Below are 17,373 nucleotides of genomic sequence, written 5' to 3'. Positions count from 1 at the left end.
TTTCTCATTTGTCTTGTGATTATTCGTGATCCTCACTACATAAGCGACCTGTGTTTTGCTTTCTAAAATGAGCTTTAAAATATTTAGCACAGTTTAACACACTTGCACCCGAGGAATAATCCCGAAATCTGTGTTAAATCTCATTTCCTCCTTCCCATTAATTCCCTCTCGTGACCTCTAAAAGCGGCCAAAACCAATATTGATTGAGACCGTTTCAGGCTGATGTGTCTTCCCAGATTTTGTGGTTCAAATAAAGTAATTGAGGGGCGCCTGGTTGGCTCTGTCAGTTAAGCGTCTGCCTTTGGCTCAGGTCGTGATCCCAGGGTCCTGGGGTAGAGCCCTGCATCTGACTCCCTCCTCAGCAGGGAGTCTGCTTCTCCCTCTCCTGCTCACCCTGCTTGTGCACTCTCTCTCACCCTCTCTCTCTCAAATAAATAAAATCTTTAAAAAAAATAAAGTAATTGAGACAGTCCCAAATTATAAGATATTCTTAAAGAATAATAAATCCTAAACTATGAGAGATTGGTAAAGGCAACTCTCTCTTTTTTAATAATTAATTTGAGGAAAGAGACCTTCATCTTACTTGTTTTTAGGCATATATAGTAAATCCGGGCGTATGTGTTTATTAGACCAAAGAAAAAATCGAGATTAATGCAGCACATTTGGGAGTCTTATTTTATAGTTCATTATGAAAAGATTAGCACTGTTGGCTTAAGTTAGAAGTTTCTCTACGTAAAAGTTTTTAAGTTTTGCTCCCTACCGTGAATGAGGAGCTGAAACATTCTTGAATAAATTCAAACACACTATATTTTCCTCAAGGGCATTAAAAATAAGAGTGTTTGATTTAAACAGATAATTCTGGTTAGAAATGGGATTATAAACACCATCCTAAATTATGAACTACTAATTACAAATTTTACCACTTGACCTTCAGTTCTGTCTAGTGCTCAGCTACAACCAGTGTGGTATGATGATGTATATAAAAAGTCTTGGTTTTTTCAGCATTTCCTCAAAAATAGTGTTGTTCTCAAAGAAACCAACATGGGAGACCATAAACTGTTGTTTCAGTGTGTTTTGTTTTTAACGTTGCTGTTGCTCAGCATGGTTGCTACTGCCATGGGAAGCAAAATCAGATAACTCACCAAGAGCTCACAGGCATATAAGCTCCTGTATGGCTCAGTGGGGTAGCTGCCCAACTTGTTTTTTTGTTGTTGTTGTTTTTGTTTTTTTTTTTAGCAGAACCCTCATTTTAAGTGACATTGTATGTAGCTGCTGCTCTAGTTGGAGCAGAGAATGGGGCCCAGAGGGGTCCTGCTAGATGCCTCTTCTCCTCTCTGGGGAGATGACTGTGGGGTTTTACAGCACCCTGGGAGTTCTGTGGAACACAGTTTGAAAACCTCTGGCAGTGGACCATGCATGAGGGCTTGGTCTCAGAAGACCTGGGTTCAAAACCTGGGTTCTGGACTCTGTGATTGTTGGCCAGTGACTTAACCTGAGTCTCAGTTTCCTCGTCCAGACAAAGAGCATGAAATCTCACCTCAGAGAGTAGCTACAAGGAGGTTTATAAATGTGCTTTAGAAACCGTAAAGTGTAGGGTTTGTTTTGCTCCTTAAGTCTTACTGTCTCCTAGTCACATCTCAATTGCATGTTGTGTACCATCTCATCTCAGTTATTTAAGGACTTAGGATTGTTTGGCGTGGTTGAGGCTACTACTCTGCCCTTCAGCTTTGCAGCCGTACTGTCCACTGGAGAATGGACAAGGCGAAAGTGTGGACTTTGTTATCACCCCTGCAACAAGGGAATCCAGGCTCAGGATTCATTCTTGGGACAGACCACTCTGACAGATTTCTTTTCACTTTCAGGTGAGCCAAGAGAAGGGAAACTGTTCCTTCCAGAAAAACCCAACCCCCTGCATCATCCCTCAAGAGCAAGAAAATATCTTCCATACAATATTTGCCTTTTTCACAAAGTCTGGAAGAAAAGTCTTGGTAAGGATTTGCTTACTAGTTGGGTTAACATGGGTGGTCCTCACTAGGAACGTAAGTCTTGAGATGAGAGGCCAGTTTTCTATTTGGCATTTATTATTTCCCAAATCTGGTTTTAATCAATTGGCATATAAAGTCACAAGGACTGTGGTCAACTCCTATTTTTCAGCCTGAGGTTTCAATCAAAGTGTTAAATTTACATTCCAAATTCCATTGCCTGGCAAAGGGAAAACCTTCGCAACCCACCAAGCACAAAGCAAAACATTTCTCCACCTAGTATGAGTCTAATCAAGAGTGATGGTTCTCCTACAAGCACTGTGGAAAACTCTTGGGCAGGATCCACTGAAACTAAACATCTCTGTACCCTATGACCCAGCACTTCCATTCCCAGGTATATCCTCAAGAGAAATGAGTATTGATGTCCTCCGAAAGACGTGGATAAGAATGTTTACGGTAATCTTCTTATAACTAAAAGCTGGGAACAGTCCAGATCCCCATCAACAGGAGAATGGGTAGACAATTGTGGTGTAGCCACACACAGGAGTATTACAGAGTAACAAACAATTCTACCACACACAGCAACATGAGTGAACCTCACAGACATAATAACGCCTGAAAGAAGCTGGAGCCAAAGCACACATAATATTTCACTTACATGAAGTTCAGAAATAACAAGACTAGCAGTGGTATTGGAGGTCAGGATGGTAGTTACTCTTGAAGGAATATCAAAAGGGGTAGGGGCCTGAGGGAACCTGCTTTAAGTACTGGAAATGTTCTATATCTTGATCTGGGTATAAATATGTAAAATATATCAAGATGGACCCTTAAGATTTAATTCTGTCTACTATATGTAAGTTATACCTCCATTGTTTTAAAAGTGAGGGTGTTGAAGATGGAATTGTGTGCTTTCCCAAAGCCTCCTTTCCCCCATATATTTGGTTACAACTCTCTAGCTCCTTATTTCAGGCTGGGCACATCTCCCTCACATTTTTTTTTCTCTTTTTTTCCTGAAAGAGAAAGTATGGCTGTTTGCCACTTGGGAATATGGGGGTGTTTTTTTGGTTTTGACGTTTTTTCTTGGTTTTGTTTTTTGTTTTTTGTTTTGTTTTGTTTTTACTTAGCTAGTGCTGATGATACAACTATTTTTAAAAGCCCTTAGAATTGTTAGGTACATTGATATCTAGTGGTTTGACAGACACAACTCTGTATATGACTGACAGTCTTACCCCACCCTTGAAACCCTTCCAAACATCTTTTGGAAGAATTCCTCTTTTATAACTTTAATTTGGAATTTAGGTTTCTATTGGTGATTCACATGTTTTCTTGGTCAAACCCGTGCTTTTCTTTACTCATATGTTTTCATCAATCCTGTGACTTCTCAGCCCTCTTATTTGTTCTCCCTGAAAAGAGCACGAAAGTGTATTTGCCACCATACAGGCAAAAATTACATCATGTAGGAAACACATCTTTGTTCCGAACTCATAAGAAAAATGCTTTTGAAATATGTAAATGTGTTTGTTTTTGAAAAACAATTATTTCTCCTTGTGAAATCCAATTTTTTGGTAGAGTAAACCAGTGGATGGCTTTTTCCCATTTGCTTGACAAAAAGTATGTTCAGGTGCCTGCAGGGCAGGAAATCCCTCTATTGCCTTCTAGTGGCAAGAAGGAATGATTGCACCTTCTTATGGAATTCCTCGGCATGGGATTGTCTTAGTGACCAGAATAGAACATCATGGAGCCCTCTGTTCCATAAACTGCTGTGCATTTGTCTTTCTTTTTAATACCACTTGACAGTTCTCTTATTTTTCTTTTCAGGACTGTGAAAAACTAGGAATTTCTTGCCTAACGATGCACTGTAACCTTAGTGCGCTTGCTAAAGAAGAAAGTCGTACTATAGACATTTACATGCTGCTGAACACAGAAATATTGAAGAAGGTAATACCTGGGGAACTGCACTCTTTGGGTTCATTTAAAAGCATTGGAGTGGGTTTTCTCAGAACTCTCCCTGCCCCTTTTAAAACTTTTCTGGTAAGTGCCATCGGTAATTTGCTGCTAGAGGATGCTGGGGGTGGGGGATACCAGACCCTTGCTATTCCAAGTGTGCTCTGAGGACCAGCAGTATCCATATCACCTGGGAACTTATTAGAAATGCAGAATTAAAAAAAAAAAGAAATGCAGGATCTTGGGCTCTATGACCCAGACTTACTGAATCAGCGTCTTCATGTTAATAAGCTCCCCAGGTGTTTTGTTTGCACATTTAAGTTTTTCGGACTTTAGCTTGCATCAGAATCACCTGGAGACCTTGTTAAAACGCAAATGCCTGGGGGTGGAGTTTGAGATTCTGTATTTCTGACAAGCTCCCAAGTGACACCAGTACTGCTGCTCTTAGGACCCCGTTCTAAATCAGTGGTCTGTGAAAGGCCAGTAGTAAATATTTCAGTCTTTACAGGCCTTTACAGCCTCTTGCCACAGCTCAGCTTTGCCACTGTATTGTGAAAGCAGCCATAAACAATCTGCAAATGAGTGGGCGTGTTTCACGTGGGCTGTGTTCCAATAAAACTTTATTTACAAAAACAGGCAAAGGGCCAGATTTGACCCCTGGGTGGTAGTTTGCCAGTCCTTTGTTTGGACAACACCTTATTTCAGAGAAGTCCAACTTTTGAATTCCAGGTGACTTTGCTATTATGAGTTTATCATATCAAAAGTGGCTCATTTAAAAATACTGTCAAATGGTATTAAAAACAAAGAAATGCACAGCAGTTTTTGGAGCAGAGGGCTCCATGAGGTTCTGTGGAGGTATTTCTATACCTCTCTAGTGAATTAGTGGTTCTTAAAAAAATGTCAGACAAATTCACTGATTTATTTTAACATAAGAGCTGCTGAGTATGAAAGGCCACGTCCAACAAGATGCTTTAAAAATAATCACTTGTGAAGATAAAATAAAATATGCCTGTTAGCCACAGAGATTCTATTTATTTTCCTCTGGAAGAACTAAATGTGTTCAGTATAAACCTGAATGAATATCTTTAGAAAAGTCATTCCAATGTTAGTTTTTAAATTAGGTGTGGCAGTAGCATGCTGACCTGAGAAGTCCCAGGCATGGGGGATGCAAGATGTTCTGCCCACTTTCCATCCGTAATTGGCGCAGCCCCCCCCCCCGACACCCAGGCAGAGCTGTGCGCAGTTCCGTCTGTCTGGCTTCCTTCGCAGGGAGATCAGTTTGGGGTGCGTTGGGCTCTCACAGCAGTGACTCCCTGTTGTGCTTCTCCCTTAAAAAAGGACAGCGTTGGGAAGGGAGCAGGGAGGAGCCAGAGCCCCAGTGGCTGTCCTGGGATTCCAGGAAGAAGGGGGTCTGGAAGGCCCGCATCACAGGAAGTGCCTTCCCGGCACGGGTCCCCAGGATCCCGTAATCCTACCTGTCCTGTTCATCTTCTTGACAGATGGCCCTGGGGACAGTTTTATTCCCCCATGCCACACTCGTCACTGTCACCAGAGCCCTGATTATGGCGCCGAGGGCAGAAAGCCACTCTGATTCCTCTTTCACCCTTAACCCAGGTGTAGGCTGCTTGCACTTCAGTCATCTGTCCTTAATTTAACCGCAAGGCCTTTCTTGCACACAGCCCTGTGGCCTGCTCCTCAGCTTCCCTCTCTCCCAGTGCTCCGTGGTGACCCTTTGCCAAGGGCCATGTCCCACTGCCTGTTGTTCCCAAGGGCCATCCAGCCCAGTCTGCACCCCAAGAGACAGCTGTGGGGTGTCCTCTGTAGGTGTTAGAGGCTCATTCTCCCTGAAAGTGCCCTTTCTGCAGAAACCAGAAATTCCAGGTGCAGAGGAAAGCCTAAAATGAGGCCGACCTGGAACCAGATGGGGCCCCAGCTGCTCCTACAGCTTGAAATACCGAATGTCAGTCCCCCGGAGCCAGCCACGGACCTCCCTTGGGGAGTGAGCGCTAGCCGGCTCCTGGAGCCCTCTGGCCTCCCTAAGGATATGGAGCTGCTCCAGCCATGTGGTTTGCCTGGGCCTACAGTTGTGTTTATTTTCCTTGACCTCAAGGTCCGGCCCCAGACCAGGGAATTTGAGGTCTTATTGTTTCGATCTTAACAAGTTTTCATTTGAAATGTAGGGTCTGATTTTGTATATTAGCAGAGGATTCCGATTTCTCTGAAAGTGTTCTTCGGCAACTGCCAGGGGCCTGTCGCGTGGCAGGCCCATCTGCTCGGCCTTCAGCTCTGACGGTTACCGTCGTGGTCATTGCTATTGTTGTAGGGACATCCGAGATGACGACGATCCAAGATTGCCAACACAGTATATCCTGACACATAAAACCACAACTCTGCGAAACCGTTAAATTGGTAAAAAGCTTATTTGCCTACACAATTATTTAGTGCTTAATGAGAGCTCACTGGCGCAGTCCGTCTGAGCAACAAGCTTCCCTGAAGCATTCAAAATTGGTTTTACTGCTGTTTTAAAAAAGAGCAATAATCAGTGCATAGCTCCCAGGTAAAGTACACAAAGTGGCATCCCCATGCGTCCTCCCAGGAGGGCCTTTGTGGTTTCTCCGGCAGAGAGGGGCAGAGGGCTCCCTCAGAACTGTTTTCTAGGAGAGGGTACTCCCCCAAATACCACTTCCATTAATCACTGGGCCACAGCTGGCTTGTGATGTGCACCTCCTGTGTGGCAGGCAGGCTGTGGAGATGTGGGTGGGTGTGCCAGGTGACACCTTGCCAGCAGAGCCCCAGCCGCCCCCACAGGTGCGCTCCCAATGCTCGGGTGTACCCGCCAGAAGCCAGGTTGCTCCTCCATCCGGGGTCGGTGCAGCACCGTCTGTACCACAGGCTCAAGCTTCTGACCCTTCCCTGAGTCATAATTTTGCCCTTTTTCCAAATTCCTCCTCTATCCCTGCCTGGGAGCCATTTTCTCATTATTTGGATCTGAGCCCCCCCCCCCCCCCAAGGCTGGCAACTGCCTCTGGCTGGTGGGCTCTTCCTGAGTCTTAGATGAGTCCACACCCACCCCAGGCTCCTTGCTCTTCGGGCCATCACCTCTAAGCCAGATGTTTCCCTTTCTCATCCCTCCATGGTCCCCTCTCTCCACGTTAGTGGGGTTGACTCCCAGGCAGCCTCATTTAAGGGTCGAGAAAGAGTTAAAAGTAACTCATGTGAAGGGTTTGAGGGTTGTGGTCAGAGCAGGAAGATGCTTGAGAAATAGAAATCAGATGCCTTCTATGGAATGCCAGGCCTGGATTTGTTGTACACAATTAAACAGCTTTATTTATTTTCTACTCTTTGTGAATATGTCAGTATCAATATCGAAATATGTGGCTCTTACCACTTGGAAACCACAGCACACAAACTTGCATGCATTGATGATTGGCAAAACTTTAATTTTTCAGCATCCACCATGGCACAAGCGAATTCTCGAGAGAGAGAGACTGGAAAGCTCTGCTTTATGTGGGTTCCAGGGATGGGGAGGTATCTAGTTCAGTGATAACATATTGGTCTGGCCCATGTGGAATCTTGGAATTTAGTTCTTCCCGCTACCTGAAGGCCCAGACATTGTCACTAAAAAAAAAAAAAAAAAAAAAAATCCGTCACTGAGTTGTGTTGTTTCCTCCACAGGACAGTTCATCTGTCATCCAGTTTATGACCCGCGCGAAGGTCAAGGTGGACCCTGCCCTGAGGGTGGTGGAGATAGCCAATGGGAACCCAGAAGAGATGATGGTGAGTCAGCCACCCCTAGAACAGCCCTCCTCGGAGGGTAAGGGCATCTGGGTGGCGTGCTGCTAGAATTTGAGGGTAAAGACGGTCTCTGAGCCAAGATGTCAGCTTTGTGGTAAACCCAAGACCAGGCCTGCCTTGGCTTCCAGGCCCCCATGGAGAACTTCTGCGGTCTGCTCTTGTGATAGCATTGTTCTTTACCGGGCCGTCATTATGTGAATGCTCCCTGCTATGACTGGCCAAAGGAAAAATAGTCTGGAAGTACCCTTGATAGGGCTTGGATTTCCACTCTGAAAGCCAAGACTATTTTTATCTTTCTCAGACCTTTCCCTGAAACCTCATCTGCCTCCCCAATCACATTGCTCCGTGGATAAACACTGGGCATTTTAAAAACAAGTTGTTTGAATAACTTTAAAAGAGGTCACATCCAATTCTCCAAGCCCTAGAACATTCTTTCATTCCCTATGCCCTTGTCCTCTATAAAGTGCAGTTGGGAGCAGGCCTCAGAGACATAGGCGGGCACAGCAGCTGGGAGGCTTGAATGTGGGGGTGTGGGAGAGGCTGGAGGAGAAGTGTGGCCTTGGGATTTTACTGCCCTTTACTGGTTTTCAGGGGTAGGGAGGGGAGGCGCGTCCCTGATACCCATACTCAGATCCTAGGCAGAAAGAAAGGGGACACGGCAGCCTTTGAACTTGTTTTGCCACTGAGCTAGGCAGTGATGCTACCTTTTTGTACCCCTTCCCTGGAATCCACCTTCCCTCAGGGGACTCTTGGAAGAGTCCATGTTGCTGTGACAAATTTACCAGTGTGATAAATTCATAGAGATTATGTACCTACGAAGAAAAGGAGGTTAAGTTATTTCCCATCGACAACGGAAACACCATGCACCTAAAGGTTAGAATGGGGAGCCGACCAAAGCCCACTCTTATAAGACCCTAAAAGAATAAGTCTCTGGGGACCACCACGAAACCTCAGTCCTGCTCCTGTGTGGTGAACAAGAGACGAGAACATCGGCTGGTCCAGAGTGAATGTGGATCTGTGAAGCAGAGAGGGATGTTAGAGCCACACCAGGACCTGGGCTCAGTGCGGGGAAGGACCGTCAGATGCAGAGCTTGACTCCTCTGTTCACGCTGAGGAATTGGCCAGCCACTAATTTTAATAACAGAAACCGAACCGAGTGACGCACTGGCATCTCTCACCCTCGAGGGTGAGTCTTTCTGGCAGGTCAGATATTTGGAGCCGGCTCTTGCCTTTCCCTCTCTGCCTTATGGCTATTGCACTGCTAATTCGGACCCTCACCTGGGAAGTGAAGGAGACTGTGATCCATCACTCACTGTCATAGCTCTGGTTAAAAAGTTTTCTAGAATGCAATCCATGCCCAACGGAGAGGTTTGGAATGTTTGGGTAGACCACAGTGTTCCCACTTCAGAGCTAGTGGATGTAAAGTCGCAGGTTTTCTACAGGTGGAATTACTTGTGTAGATGAAAAAAAAAAATCCCCGGGCACATTGCCTTCGATGAGAACACTGAGCTGTGGGATCCAGGAAGACATTGCTTAACATCCCATTGTCAGCTTCTGAGTCATCTATACGCCCCCAAAATACCACTTGCATTAATTACTGTTCCATTTTGAGCACTATGGCGATATTTTCATGATCAAGAGTTCTTTGGAAGAAGCTCTCATTTCCACTGATTTTTCTTTAGCACTCAGCCATCAGAATCCTACAATGTACCTTTCTCCCTCCTTTCCGGGACTTTGCCTTTTCAACCCATGAGCTAAGATGAAGTCCTACAATCTGTTCTCAACTTTCCTGGCAGGGAAAAAAAAAATCTTTTCTGAGTAGGAAGGTTTGCTTTTTTAGAACAAACACGTTCTTCACTGCGTGAGTCTTCTGAATGTCTGGCTCTCTGTCAATTATCTATTGGAGGGGAAATTTCCATGGAGGATAGCCACCAAATTTAAACCAAGCAAAATTTCACAAGATTTTAGGTTAGGTACCAAATTTTGAGGATCTTGGAATGAATAGGAAGTGTCCTTGCAGCTGGTATGGAGCAGGGTGTGGGTGAGAAGAGGAAACGACCCGATTTGTAACCACCTGATGTGTACACAGTGGTAAATTTCATCAACAGGGACATTAACTGATTTTCCTGTGACCTTTGGGATCTTTTGTTTTGATGCTATGGTCTGAGTAGTGCTTGACAAAGCATTTGGGTGAATAACTAGAAATATGTAATAGATTCTTGAAGCGTTTGCCCTGGGAGTACTTTTCCAGGTCGGGTGTTAGCATTTGTCCAAGACCAACCACACCAAGTGTACCTGGCTGTATGCAGATCCACACCTGAAGGTTCTAGGCGAGACTGGTGGGGTGGCATTCCGTACCGCTTTCCAGGTGCCAAGAATATGCTGAATTTCCTCTTCTTATTCAATTCAGCCCTTCTTAGTTTTCAGGGAGAGTGGCCAACAACTAAGGCTAAAAACTCCCCCCGGGGCCAACTAAGAATCTGGAGAATCGGCTTTGTGACTTCGAGCCACCCCTCCTTCCCCCCCCCCACCTCGAGCTACCTTCTCAGGCTGGATGAGAAGCTTGTAGGAATTACATAGCAAATCTATTTTCTTGATATTTTCAAATAGCAGAAAATATAACACACACATAAATTCCCAGATGAATAAGTCATTGCCATGTGGAGTGGGTACCAGGCTGAGATTTTAGGAGCGAGCAGGAGGGATTATGCTGTCCCTTTTTGGCAGAATCAGAATGGGTCCAAAGGCTGTCTGGTGGCTCTCAGAATCACCAGGAATGCTGAGAACCAGACTGGGGATAGGAGAGGAGTCAAGAAGCCTAAGGAACCAGGACCCCAGGCTCAGTCTGACCACAGGAAGAGCCTGGCATGGTGCCCTGGACACAACCATCACTGCTTGGCTTCTCTCCACCTCTTGCTCTGAGTCAGGCAGGAGCCTCTCACTGGCTGAGTTTAGGTCCCTGTCGCCGGGAGACCACACCCCAGGGAAAGCAGATCACAGGCACTTCGGCCTCACCATTGCCCTGAGGCACACACAGGGGAGGATTCCCCAGCACTAGAAGGGGGTGGGGGGGTCATAACGGGACTGCTAAAAAGTGACAGATGTCCCCTCCCATGTGCTTCTCTAATCCAGAGGGTCAGTATTGGGCCAGCTAACCCCTGGCTCTTCTTAGGGCGCCCATCTGAGCCAGAGTCCTCGTTCAATCATTTAGACCACTTTGTTGGGTGTGAGAGAATGTGAAAATCTTTGTCCAAAGATGGTTAAGGAGTGTTCGTGCTCTTTTGCTTTTTTTTTTTTTTAAAAAAAAGAACTAATGTGCTTGAATGTGTGCCGTTTCCTTGCTAATTTGACAGGGCAAATGTTTGGGGCCCTTCTCCTTCTGCCATGGTGCATGGGAACCATATGTCCACATTGGCATTCACCTCCCTCACGCAGCCCACTGCCATCAGCACCCCTCCTGCAGATGGGAAAATGGGTCAGAATTTTAACGCGTGCCCCTTGTTAAACCAGAGATTCCCTTGTGCCCCCACCCCCCGGGTTAGAACCGATAAGCTTCTTCCTCCAGTGAACAAAGGGCCTGTGACACTTGGGAAGAAGAAATGACTTGCCCAAGACCTCACAGTGACTGAGCCAAAAACAGTGCCGAGGATGCTTGACTCCCAGCCAGGTGCTCCTTCCCCCTCCCCGCTGCACCCTGCCAGTCCCACGGGAAGGCACTGAGCCTGTGGGGGTGAAGGGGCTTGGACGAATGCAAAGTATCCAGTAGGGAAAGGAAATCGTTGACTCGTTTTAAAGTATCTCTTTTAAAACGGCCCAGGTGGCCTTGGAGCCCGGCCAGCTCCTTCAGACTGGACCTGGATGTCCTCCCCCCAGAGGGGGCTTTCCCTTCTCGGCCTAATCAGACCTCAGAAGGAAGCCTCAGGACCACAGCCATGCTTTCACTTCTAAGGAAACCTGCCCTGTCAAGCACTCATTGCTCAGGACAGCAATTTTCTCTGAAGCCATTTCAGTTCAGTTCCCAGGCTTGGCCGTTTCAAGAAGTCAGGCCTCTGTGGAGACAGAGCACTGCATCTCCCCTTGGGATTCAGAAAAGCCCGGATTCAAATTCATCTCCCTCACGTCCTAGCTGTGTGACTCTGGGTGCCAGGTAGGCTCGGCAAGCCTCAGTTTCCCCACCCATAACTCGGGAAAGCTGCTTTCTACTTGCTAGAGATTTCTGCCTTTGTTCTGCACCCTACCATTGCATTGCCCCCCCAACCAAAGACACAAGCCAGGCCATCTCAACCAGAGGGGCATCACCTAACATGGTAAACAGAGGTGACTCCAAAAGGTGCCACTTATGGTCCTTATGTTGGACTGCTTCCTGACGCAAGCTCTGCAGTTTTTACAGTCACCTAGTAGTTTGTAACTTGTGCTTGACTATTTATGTGGCCAGTTATAGTTAAAATTATGTTCCACGTGGCAAGAGAGGTTTTCCCCCTTGCACCTCAAGTTACATTGAGATGTAGGATGCAGAAGAGGGTCATTGGAAGGTCACCACCATCCCCATCCTCTGCCATCATCCGAAGGTGGTCCTCCCCCTCCCCCACCACCCCCACAAGCGAGAATTCACTTATAACCATAAGGAATTGAGAAGTATCACAGCACAGTTTGCCAGAACGTGAGTCCTACTTCCTAATAGTCACCATTTGCATGTTTACTTAATGAATACTTATTGGGGGCTTGCTAAGAGCTAGGTGTTGTACTAGGCACTAGGGGTTCAATGGGGAACAAAATAAACACGGTCCCTACACTCCCAGAGCTGACTGAGAGGAGAACCCAGATGGTAAACAGGGAAGCAAAGAGGATTTCATTTCAAACTGAGGTGAGTTCTATGGGACTAACCTGCTTTCTATTAAAGGGGGGGTCAGAGAATCTTTCTCCAAGGACGTTGAGACCTAGAAAGTGAGAAGGAATTTGCTGGCCAAGGATGGGGAGAAGCACCCCAGTTTGCTGGGAGAGCTGCTTAAAGACACGAACGGCCCACCATGTTCACAGTTCAAAGACCAGTGTGGCAAGAGCCCGGGGAACAGTGAAGATGTCCGTGGGGGGCCATGTAGGCAGGGCCATGCCATGTCACGCCAAGGGGCAGTAACGAAGGGAAGCCCCTGAGAGCTTCTGTTTGAAGCAGGGAATGGCATGATCCAATACACAGTTGACCCTTGAACAATGCGGGGGTTAGGGGCACCGACCCCTGCGGCAGTTGGAAATCCACATATAACCTTTGTCTCTCCAAAAACGTAATGACTAATAGCCTACTGTTGACCAGAAGCCTTACTGATAACATGAACAGTCAATTAACACGTATGCTGTATGTTATCTGTATTATGTGCTATATTCTCACAACAAAGTAAGCTAGAGAAAAGAAAATGTTAAGAGAATCATAAGGGAGAGAAAATACATTTACAGCACTGTACTGTATTTATCGAGAAAAAAACCCGCATATAAGTGGACCCGCACAGTTCGAACCTGTGTGGTTCAAGGGTCAACTGTAGATTCTTTAAAAATCATAGGCTGCTGTGGGGTTAGTGGATCGTAAGAAGGAAAGGTGGACATAAGAAGGCTAGTTAGAAGCTTGCAACAGTTACCTGGCAAGAGGTGATGGTGGCAGAGGAGATGGAAGCGGACAGGTAGATTTCTCTCAGTAAAGACGTGGCAATTTGTGCAGGTCACGTGTAGGGAATGCCTGTTCAAACGGGTTGGGAGGGATCAGATGACATCTTGATGCAAAGCCCCTTGCCTGGTGCGTCCACATGGGTGGTTCAGTTAATAGTGGCTCTCACTGCAGAAAGCGATGGCCAAGGACAGGATGAACCACATGAAGAATAAGCCTCTCCTTTTGCCAAATCCTCAAGAGTCTCGGTCAGTTTATCCTAAACCAGGGATCTCTGGTTATCATCATGACTGTCATCATCGTTATTTTTGTAAATGACAGAACCCACTCCTAAATTGAAGTATGCTCTGGTTGAATCAGGGCTGGGGGACCTCAAATTCCCCCAGTTTTTTAATCTCCATTTCCTTTTTTTTTAAATATATTGTTTGGGGTGCCTGGATGGCTCAGTTGGTTAAGTGACTGCCTTCGGCTCAGGTCATGATCCTGGAGTCCCGGGATCGAGTCCCACATCGGGCTCCCTGCTCAGTGGGGAGTCTGCTTCTCCCTCGGACCCTCCCTCTCTTGGGCTCTTTCTCTCTCTCTCAAATAAATAAATAAAATCTTTAAAAAAATTTAAAAAATTAAAATATATTGTTTATTTGAGAAAGAGAGAGAGCACGAGCAGGGGGAGGGGTAGAAGGAGAGGAGAAGCAGACTCGTCTGAGCAGGGAGCTTGATGCAAGACTGTATCCCAGGACCCTGGGATCATGACCTGAGCCGAAGGCAGATGCTTAACGACTGAGCCACCCAGGCGCGCCTTTCTCTCCATTTCCCTTGGTGGCCTCTGTACCCCCTCACTGAACCCCTAGACTCTAGAGAGTTCTGCTGTGAAAAGTTGTATTTTAGGACAAGGCTGCTGTCTGGTCCATCAAATTCTTTCACTAGACATGAGTTGAACCCCCAATAAGTGTGAACAAGAACCATTTTTTACCCTCCAGACTTCGACAGCGCACGCGCGCACACACACGCGCACACACACACACACGTGCGCGTGTGCATGCACACGGGTGCACACAGAGCCGTGCACACAGCACGGTGTGGTTATGTGCTGAGAGTGCCTTGCTGAAGAGGTGAGGACAGGCTGCACGAAAGGAGGCATGACCCTGAACAAGCCCTGAAGGAGTTTTCCAGGTGCCAGGGGAGAGGGAAGGCACGCCACAGGAAGTCACACGGGTCCTAGGCTAGACTCTCAAGAAGTGAACGTGAGACAGGCATGTGAGCCCAGGAAAGAAGTGAGATGATGGGAGAGGGAAGACGAAGGAGAGAAGGAAGGAGGAGGCTCAGCCAGATTCTGTGGGGACTCTGGAATACACTCGTAACACCCCAGAGTTTGTTGATTCTGTGGGGACCCTGGAATACTCGTAACACCCCAGAGTTTGTCGATTCTGTGGGGACTCTGGGATACTCGTAACGCCCCAGAGTTTGTCGATTCTGTGGGTACTCTGGGATACACGTAGCACCCCAGAGTTTGTCGATTCTATGGGGACTCTGGGATACTCATAACACCCCAGAGTTTGGGGCACCTGGGTGGCTCAGTTGGTTAAGCAACTGCCTTCGGCTCAGGTCATGATCCTGGAGTCCTGGGATCAAGTCCCACATCGGGCTCCCTGCTCGGCAGTGAGTCTGCTTCTCCCTCGGACCCTCTTCCCTCTCGTGCTCTCTATTTCTCATTCTCTTACTCTCAAATAAATAAATAAAAATAAAATCTTTAAAAAAAAAAAACACCCCAGAGTTTGTCGATTCTGTGGGGACTCTGGGATACACGTAACACCCCAGAGTTTGTCGATTCTGTGGGGACTCTGGAATACTCGTAACACCCCAGAGTTTGTCCACCTTGAAGTGAGGAAGCTGGGCTTTCAGACCTGCTTGTCATTGGCTGGGGGCTGTCCCAGGAGGAAGCTCAAGGGCCTTTGCTCTCTCCCAGCATAGCCTAGGGGAAGTGGCTTCTAAATCCTGCCATCCGCTGGGATGTCGCATTGTGCTTAATGACTTCGTCGGTTCTGATCTGCACGTGTCTGTTCAATTCCTACGATGTGCCCGGCATTTGAGGTGATTAGCTCTGATGATCTTCCAAACTAGGCATCTTTACTCTCATTTCCTGTTGGGGAAACTGAGGCTCCAGGAGGTGGAAAGACCTTCCAAGCTGAGGTGCACTGCTTGTCGGTCGAAGAGCAGCACTGGCTGCTGGCTCAGCCTGTTGGCAAGTCCTGAGTCTTCCTTAATCCCGTGCTCCTCTGCCCTGGGCTGGCCCGTGGCCTTGCGCCCACACACAATGAGAACACCGTTCTCAGCAGGTGGTAGGGATCACGGTCATGGGTGGTAAGCAGCTGGCCCTTGGTCTTTAAGAGCGACCCTTGGCTCCGGTGGCCTGAGAAGCACATCATGTGCAGACTTAAGGGTCTGTTGATTCTGGAGCTCTTCCTGCTGTGGTCTGGGCTCTCAACAGATGCACAGCTTCTCATGAAGATAGCCTGGAGGTAAATGAGCTGTCCTCCCCTCCTCCCTTTAAAGAGCGGTTGTGAGGATTATCCACAGCAGTGGATATAAAACCTCTCAACGCGGGGTCTGGAACTCAGTAAATTCCCAACAAATGTGACCCGTTATTAACAACAAAGAAATTAGCACCAGCCCAGCTCATTCCCCCCCGCCACACACACATCCGAACAGAGCAAGGCTTCTCTGAACCCTAGCACCTGGCGGCCACAGCGGGTTTGACATCTCTGCGTGTCCTAACATAAACATACAGCATCAATCTCGCCAGATGCGCAGTTTATTTTCTGTTCCTTGATGTTGTCTCCATAGGTCTCCCTGCTCCGCAGCTTCCCGCCGGCTGTGTTCTGAGAGTAGTTGAAGACATGGTTCTGCCGAGAACATTTTTTCCAATCCCGACAGCCCTTTCTCCGTCCTCCCTCCCCCACACCCTCACTGGTGTAATCAGAAGCAGGTGGAAATGTCATTTCTTTGTCCCAGATGTTCTTCCCTTTCCATTTTTTATTGTACTCGAATTCCTTTTCTGTGAGACGGGTGTGAGGTTGACTGCAGAAAGCATCTTGCCATTGCAATTGATCTTCAGCCGACCTGGGTCTGAGGTTGAACCTCCCTCTGGGGCATGTTGACTGCAATGTCTCAGCACTGGAAGCCCTCATCCAGCAGAGGCTGGGCCAGGTACACCCCACCATTGTCATGTCCTCAGGCCTTACAGAGACCCGAGCATTGCCAGCTATGACATGAGGCCTATTTGCAGTGGTGGCCATGTAAAAGTTTCCAGAAACACAGAAGTGAATTGAGCGCTCCTGTTTGGCTTGCCAGTTGCCTCAGCCTGGAAGTTGGCTCCCAGTGGTCCCCGGACACCAGCTTGCCAGCCTCAGGTGCATGAAACTTTACCGCAGCGAGTGGGACACCCAGTACCTGGGCCGGCTATTGTCCAGCCTGATGTCTGTCCTCCTCAAAGCCTCTGTGGAGACAAACCCACAGGCCCCTCCTTCTCCTCTGTATTCTTTTTTTTTTTAAGATTTTATTTATTTATTTGAGTGAGTGGGAAACAGCATGAGAGGGGAGAGGGTCAGAGGGAGAAGCAGGCTCCCGATGAGGGACTCAATCCCAGGACTCCGGGATCATGACCTGAGCCGAAGGCCATCGCCCAGCCAACTGGGCCACTCAGGCGCCCTCCTCTGTATTCTTAGTTAACACCCAGCACATAATCTCTCCAGCTTCAGTCCACGGCCATGCCATCATCCATCCCTTCGATGCTCAGAACATCTGCCTCCCCGTCTCTCGGCCTCCTATCAGCCTCCACCACCAGCCTCCCCCTCGTCCTCAATCTCTTTCCCTTTCTCCTACCCTCTTTCCTACCGGAAGCATATACCTCCTGGCACCACTTCCCTGCAACCTTGCTCCCTGGGCTGTTTGTTCCTTGAACCCCCCATGGGAAGTTCTCCTTTCTAATCTACAGTCGTTTCT

General features: G+C 47.3%; 1 protein-coding gene across 6 annotated transcripts in view; it reads left to right on the top strand.

Annotated features, from left to right (window-relative positions):
• Positions 1–17,373, top strand: part of ITGA9 (integrin subunit alpha 9) — a 339,913-nt gene that overhangs the window by 299,597 nt on the left and 22,943 nt on the right. For 5 of the 6 annotated variants that reach the window (XM_025884438.2, XM_073902092.1, XM_073902084.1 and 2 more), the window contains exons 24-26: positions 1,863–1,988; positions 3,801–3,920; positions 7,602–7,703. In XM_025884438.2, coding sequence (XP_025740223.2) covers positions 1,863–1,988; positions 3,801–3,920; positions 7,602–7,703 — 348 coding nt within the window. The remainder of the gene's footprint in view (positions 1–1,862; positions 1,989–3,800; positions 3,921–7,601; positions 7,704–17,373) is intronic. The other variant, XM_073902077.1, reaches the window with a different exon arrangement.

Source organism: Callorhinus ursinus, unplaced genomic scaffold (assembly GCF_003265705.2).
Source record: "Callorhinus ursinus isolate GAN/ISIS: 27379988/994484 unplaced genomic scaffold, GSC_fseal_2.0 scaffold1, whole genome shotgun sequence".
NCBI lineage: Eukaryota > Metazoa > Chordata > Mammalia > Carnivora > Otariidae > Callorhinus > Callorhinus ursinus.
The sequence above is the reverse complement of the archived record's forward strand: the minus strand, read 5'-3'. Positions and strand labels throughout refer to the sequence as shown.